A 7,797-nucleotide genomic window follows, 5' to 3' on the forward strand; every position below is an offset into this window, starting at 1 on the left:
AGTGTGCTGATCAAAGACTAATGGCTCACTCAAATATTAAACTTTGAAACTTTTTGTGACATGATATTATCCTTCACATTTCTTTTAGGTAGGAAAGAAATCTTTGTGAACTGAGTTCCTGAAAACAGATCATCTATGAATGGAGAGACCATCTATGTTCACTGACAAAGACCTGGGGACCACATGGATGGTGATATTCAAATATTTAATCAGGTGAGAGTTAGGGGTGGGAGTCCAATTTGATTCTGGGAGACTTTCATAAAGAACAGCAAAAACTTTGATGGAAATGTGTGCCTTCACATTTAAAGATTACTTTGCATTAAAAGAAGTCACTTTATGAGTAATTTGCAGAAAAGTCTGATTTACTAACATGTTGGTCCCTTGTCTGATATATAACCATTTTCATTATTTGTAATATTATTATAAGACTTCCATACTCAGTGCTTTTAGTCATGCTGGGAGAAAACATCACTCTGGTCAGTGAATTCATCTTGGTGGGCTTCCCCACTGCCCCATGGCTACAAGTCCTGCTCTTCTTCCTCTTCCTTGTGGTCTACTTGCTGGTGGTAATAGAAAATCTTATCATCATGCTCACTGTTTGGATCACTGGCTCCCTCCATAAGCCCATGTACTATTTCCTATGTAGCTTGTCCTTTCTGGAGGTCTGGTATGTCTCTGTCACAGTCCCCAAGATGCTGGATGGATTCCTTTTGCAGAAACGGCACATCTCCTTCACAGGTTGCATGACCCAGCTCTACTTCTTTATCTCACTTGCCTGCACAGAGTGTGTGCTTCTGGCAACCATGGCCTATGACCGCTATGTGGCCATCTGCCACCCTCTCCAATACCCAGTCATCATGACCACAGGTTATTGTGTACAGCTGGTGGCTTTCTCCTATGTAAGTGGTTTCATGGTCTCTGTCATCAAAGTTTATTTCATTTCACATGTTACCTTTTGTGGTTCCAATGTCATGAACCACTTTTTCTGTGATATCTCACCAATCCTCAAGCTTGCTTGCAAAGACTTGTCCACGGCTGAGCTAGTGGACTTTGCTTTGGCTATTGTCATTCTTGTCTTCCCACTCTTCACCACCATCCTTTCCTATATCTACATTGTCTCCACCATTCTGCGGATACCCTCTACCCAGGGAAGAAAGAAAGCCTTCTCCACCTGTGCATCCCACCTCACTGTAGTTATAATTTATTATACAGCCATGATTTTTATGTATGTTCGGCCCAGAGCTATTGCATCCTTTAATTCCAACAAACTAATCTCAGCTGTATATGCAGTCCTCACACCCATGATAAATCCCTTCATCTACTGCCTTAGGAACCAGGAAGTAAAAAATGCTATCAAAAAGACCATGGGGGTTGGACAGTGCTTCCTGCTTAGCTAAGCCCTGCTGCCTTGAGGAGGAAACTGTCTCAGCAAGGATATCATTTCTGTGACACTTTTCATGGTTCTGCTTATTAGTGTTACTCTATAGATCTACATTCTGAAGGAAATCACAGCATGAGAAGAGAGGAATAAAACTAAAACTAGAAACAAGACATATATTGCTTAACTCTTTAGTTTTAATATATACTATATATATTTAATAATTACTTTGAAATGACAGAGTAATAATAGTAACTACCTGCTATATAAGTTGGTGTTATTAGCACTTTACATATAATAAACTATTTTATTGTCATAAAGCTCTATGAGTTAAGTATGATTACTTGCCTAATCTTATAGATCAGGAAACTGAAATACACACAGAGAGGTTAAATAAGTTGTTCAACATTGCATACTTTTTTTTAAGTCTATTTATTTATTTTGGGAGAGAGAGAGAAAGAAAGTGAGCATGAGCAGTGAATGGCTGACAGAGAGAGAAAATCTCAGGAACGTTCTGCACTGTCAACACAGAGACCAATGCAAAGCTCAATCTCACAAAGTGTGAGATCATGACCTGAGCTGAGATCAAGAATCAGACACGAAGCTGACTGAGCTACCAATGACTAACAATGACAGACACTCAACTGACAGGTGCCCCCAATGTTGAATATTTAACAACTATCAAAACCATTATTTGATAATAGAGTCTAGTTCCACAATCCACTGTATTAGATTCTCTCTATATCTAAGAGTCTGTGATAGTAGATGTAGGGACACATTAGTTAACAAACACTGATGCCTAAAAGGAGCAAGCAACACAATTACAGTCAGTAAGATATATGTAGATGTGATGATAAGTGATAATGGTGTGATGGTGGTGGTGGTAGTGCTGGTGGTGATAATATTTGTTTTTGCATATTAATAACATTTTTGTCATTTCACAATTTTTTTCCAATTTTAGCCTCCTTCCAGGACTGTAATACCTCATTTCTCATTATAGGGATGGGGTCAATAGTTTCATGAGATATGAAATAATTTGTATTACTGAACTTTTGCAGCTGATACGTGTCTGTTGAGAAACTGTCTTTTGGGCTCTTAAATTCTAGTGGCCTTCCACACTGTAATATGACTATTATCAGCAAACAAATGTAATATCATTACATCAATATATGTTAGAGCTAAAAGCCTCAATACATCAATATAAAATATGACCTACACATAAATAATCTTAAAAATGAATGCAAATTTTTCTAAGACAAAATGAGATTGTTAGATACCATTGAGGGATCTGCTGATTAGAAAAAGAAATGTACCAGGGTGATTTCTACAGATTTAATACTGAAGTTGAGAAAAAAACTGACACTAAAATTTAAAAAAAAATTCAGAAAGAGGTACCTTGCCTCTCTATAGCTTACCTATTTTAAGTAGGAGTCAAAATTGATCTTCTGAATGTTGAATGTTATTCAACATTCCTGGACTAATCTTTCTTATATGTATATTTTCCTTTTATAATGTTACTTTGCTACTTAAGAATTCTCAACTTGAATTAAATATGACCTACTCTTTCTACTTATTATTGTTATTTTAGAATCACTCTAGCATTTATGAACCTCAATAATATCTATTTTCCCCACTTACACCAACTCAATTTTGTTTTTTACTGAACCTCAATATGAAACATACATTTTGATCACTTTAGTCACCTTAATGTACTCAATAGTTAAAATATAATAAGTCTTATCTTGCTTAACTTCATTCATTACTTTGTATGCCCCTATTGTTTAGACTGTGATGACCTATGAGGATATCCTGGTCAACGACAACAAGAAAAATAGACACAGATTCTTCCTTCATACAGCCCAGAGACAAGTAGGGAAGATAAAGACATGACTATCTTCAGCGTTATAAGTGTGGTGATGCAAGTATAGAGAAAATGTTGCAACAGAAGTAACATTTAGGCTAACACTTGAAGGAATTAGACAGAGGAAAAATGGTGGGCAGTACTAAAGGTCAGGGGTTGCAGAGACAGGAAAGCCTGAGTGGCAAGAGAAATAACAGCACACTCAAAGACCTGAAAGATGATTAGCACCAAGTGACATGAGGAAGAAAAGGTCACATGGGGAAATAGATTCATGTTTACTTACCCAAATCTTATCAGTTTTTGGATTTTCTTACTATATAGGTTTATGAACATATAATAAGTTCTATACATGCATTTTCAGTTTCTGCAAGTACTAGATCTTTGGCGTGTAGCCACTTCGATCAGGTGATTGGTAGTCACTGAGAGTAAATCAGGGACAAGTCCTCAACTACAGCAACTTTTCATTCTGATTAATAAATGTCAGTTTGCACTTGATTCCTCACTAGATTGTGAGTTCCTCTAGGGCAGAAACTAACTTTATTCATCCTTGAGTCCCTGACACTGTAAGCAACTATGCTGGTTATTCTCTATCTCATCCCCTCTTCCAAGTTATCTTGTCTCTGTACCCCTTTAACCCTTTGTGTACCTTCTAACTCTAGGGGGTGGGAGGAACTGATTCCATGAATGGTATCATTCTGGCTCTGTTGGCCTTTGGTTTCCAATTTGGTTGGGCCAATAGGAGATACCAGGTTGGAAATAGAAGGATGCCAGGCAAGAGATGACAATGGATTCATTCTTGCTTCTGTGGGTGGGTGACTGGTAATAACTACAGCCCCTGCAACAAGGGCACCTCCTCCAAGTTTGCAGCCATCACTGGGTTTCTGCACTGCTAATCTTTATGTGACTCAACATTCTTTGCTGATTGTCATCACCTTGCCCAACCTCAGTGAATAGTCACGACATTTAATTCTACTCAAAGTTTTAGCAGATATTTCTTTCTGTTTCTTACTGGAATGCTGACTGATATGGCATTTGATAAATATTAATCAAGTTGAAATAAATCTCATTAGGAGTACTTGGAATAAACATACCACTCTAAATAATCACATTTGTTTAGATTTTAAAATCAATAGCATTGCATAAGCAAACATCGTTTTCTACTTAAGTATGATATATGACAACTTGAATTAAAATACAAAACCACTGAGTGCCCGAGTGGCTCAATTGGTTAGACATCTGACTCTTGGTTTTGGCTTAAGTCATGATCTCATGGGTCATGGGTTCAAGCCCCACATCAAGCTATATACTGTCAGCATGAAACTTGCTTTCTCTCTCTCCCTCTCTCTCCCCTGCCCCAACACAGACACACACACACTCTCTCTCAAAATAAATAAACCTAAACACACACACACACACACACACACCCATTTGTTCCACACTTAGTTTTTCACATATTTCTCCATAGATACCTTCTACTTTTCTTCCATTCTCATGATATCACTGCCAAACTGAATTGATTGAGATGTCTGAGGTAACACATTCAGCAAATTCAAACTCAGATATTGAATATATTGTGCTCAGCTTTTCTGTTATTTATTGTAAGACTGTACATGCCATTAGGAAGTACTTAGTTCCTCTCAAAATTAGTTCAAGTTGGTTTACTTACTGCACAGAAATAATCCCTTACTCTTTCCTTCATAGGCTGCACTTCTTTTCTTCTCAGACTAAGTCAAACCATATTTTAGGCTCTGTAAAAGAATTTCCTCAATATATTTTTTATATGCTTCTAACTCATTCACTCAGGTTTACTAATAAATAACATAACAGGCTTTTAAAGCAGTGTTACTGGCAGTTGGGTACCTGTGAAACTAATTGAGAGGCAAATATTTAACTCAAGACTCTGATATTACCAATTGTTGGCCTCTGGTTTTAGTTAGATTATTAGAACTTAGATTCCTCTGAGCTTCTGTTTCCTCATCTGTGAAATGTGGGTCATAATATCTACCTTTAAAAGTTGACATTGGGGCACCTGGGTGGCTCAGTCGGTTAGGTCTCCAACTTCGGCTCAGGTCATGATATCGCAACCTGTGGGTCTGAGCCCCACATTGGGCTCAGAGCCTGGAGCCTGTCTTTGGATTCTGTGTCTCCCTCTCTCTCTGACCCTTCTCTGCTCATGCTGTCCCTCTCTCTTCTCTCTCTCTCTCTCTCTCTCAAGAAATAAATAAAACATTAAAAATTTTTTAAATAAAAAAATAAAAGTTGACATGAAGATTACATAAAAATGAATATATGTGATAAAGAATAAAAATCATATCATAATCTCAATAGATGCAGAAAAAGTATTTGACAAAATTCAACACCTATTCATGATAAAAACTCTTGACAAAGTAGGTTTAGTGACAACGTATATTAATGGCCATATATGAAAAACCCACAGCTAACATCATACCCAATGATGAAAAACTGAGAGTTTCCCCCCAAATCAGAAACAAGACAAGGATGTCCACTCTCACCACTTTTATTGAACATAATACTGGAAGTCATACAGCAATCAGACAAGAAAGAAGTAAGAGGCATCTATATTGGTAAATAAGAAATTAATCCATCACTATTTGCAGGTGACATAGTATACAAAGAAAATCCCAAAGACTCCACAAAAACCTACTATAAGAAATAAATTCAATTAAGTTTCAGGACACAAAATTAATACCCAGATATTAGTAGCATTTTTGTATATGAATAATAAAGTAGCAGGAAAAAAATTAAGGAAACAATTCCATTTACAGTTGCACCAGAAAGAATAAATACCTAGCAATAACCATAACCATAGAGGTGAAATATCTGTACTCTGAAAACTATAAAACAGCAATCAAAGAAATTAAAGATGATATAAACATGTAAAAAGATATTCCATGCTCATGAATTGGAAGAATTAATAGTTTTCCAAAGAAAACATACAGATGGCCAACAGACACATGAAAAGATGTTCAAAATTACTTATCATCAAATAAATGCAAATCAAAACCATAATGAGGTATTTTATACCTGTCTGAATGGCTAAAATGAAAAAGACAAAAAATAACAAGTGTAGGTGAGGATGTGGAGAAAAAGGAACCCTTATGCACTCTTGGTGGGAAGGCTAATTGGTATACCCTTTGTGGAAACCAGTACGGAGGTTTCTCAAAAAATTAAAAACAAAGATTGACCAGGGAAAGAGGTAAGATGGTGGAGTACTAGGAAGGCCCTGGGCTTGTCTTTTCCCTCAAACACGGCTAGATCAACATCAAATCATTTTGAACTTTTAGAAAATCCATCTGAGAATTAAGAGAACCATCTTCACAATTAGTGGGAGAGAACATGGTAGGTATGAGATGAAGAGAAGTGAATCAAGGAGAGAAAAGCCACAGTGGCATGGAAGGGAGGGAGCCCTTTTTGAGGGGAGAAGATGGAGAGAAAAGGAGAGAGGTGGGGAGAGAGCAGCATGTAAGGTTTGTGCAAGAAACACACACTCTCCCCAAAACCATTGACTGGGAGAATAGAGAGAAGCTGACTATTGCAAGTTTTTGTAAACAGTGGAGCTCAAATTCTGAGGTTTTTAGAAGTTTGTGCTATTTGTGGAGTCAAGCCAGGTGGGTGGTAGTGCTTCTGGGGAGAAAGAGGGTGGAGGTCCAGGGGTGGACATTGGATAGCATGGTGTGGGGGTCCCCTGGGTTGCAGTGGTAGAAAACATTCCCCTTCTTGAAGTGCCTTTGGAAGAGGGCATATTGCCTCTCCAAGGACAAAAGACCTGATGGGCACCATTAAGTCACCAATGGGGGACAGGGTGGGCAGAGGGCAGATAACTTGGTTGCAGCTTTTCACTGTAGTTCACCATAAACTCCAGGCACCTATGCGACTGTGCACCTGCTTTTCTAAGACAGAATAAAGCCAAGTGCAGTGCTGCATGGCTCTTTTCTGGAAGAGGGGATGGGTCAGTGCCTTGACAGTTCCTTTAAGATTTAGAATTTTGAATCCTAGCTGCATGCTAGAGATAAAACAGGAGCCGTGGTGCCAGGCGAGCCAACTGCCCAAGCACAGACAGAGTGAGTGCAGGGGTCTGATGGAAGCCTGGGACACAGGAGGGGAGATTGTTTGATTTTCTGTGAGGGCTTTCCAAACAGCAGCAGGCATAAGTACCCCTCCCTGGTAACAAGCGAGCAGGGTGACACCATCTCCACCTCTCTTCCCCCAGCACAGTCAGACATCAGTGAACAACATAGTGCCTCCTGTCGAGGCTGGAGCCACTTACAGCCGACCCTGGCCCCCTGCACCTTACAGGTGCATCTTTACTAAGGCAGATCTGACTGTGAATAAGCAAAACAGGCCTCTTCCTCAGAGGATCAACACAAGCCCCATGCATGCACCATGTCTTCTGATCATCGATGTTTCAATGTGTCAGCTTCAGTTCTTTGGAAACAGGACTAGGCTTTTATTATTTTTAATCAGTCTTATAGTTTTTTGTTAATTTGTGGATGATATTTTCACTTCCTTTTTCTCATTTTTTGGTTCAGCCTTCTTT

General features: G+C 38.5%; 1 protein-coding gene across 1 annotated transcript; it reads left to right on the top strand.

Annotated features, from left to right (window-relative positions):
* The first annotated feature begins 452 nt into the window (after positions 1-452).
* Positions 453-1,397, top strand: LOC115272526 (olfactory receptor 6-like). Its single transcript, XM_029915575.1, has one exon. The coding sequence runs from the start codon at positions 453-455 to the stop codon at positions 1,395-1,397; it is 945 nt and encodes a 314-aa protein (XP_029771435.1).
* The last annotated feature ends 6,400 nt before the right edge of the window (positions 1,398-7,797 follow it).

This window comes from Suricata suricatta, chromosome 11 (assembly GCF_006229205.1).
Source record: "Suricata suricatta isolate VVHF042 chromosome 11, meerkat_22Aug2017_6uvM2_HiC, whole genome shotgun sequence".
In the NCBI taxonomy this organism is placed as follows: Eukaryota; Metazoa; Chordata; class Mammalia; order Carnivora; family Herpestidae; genus Suricata; species Suricata suricatta.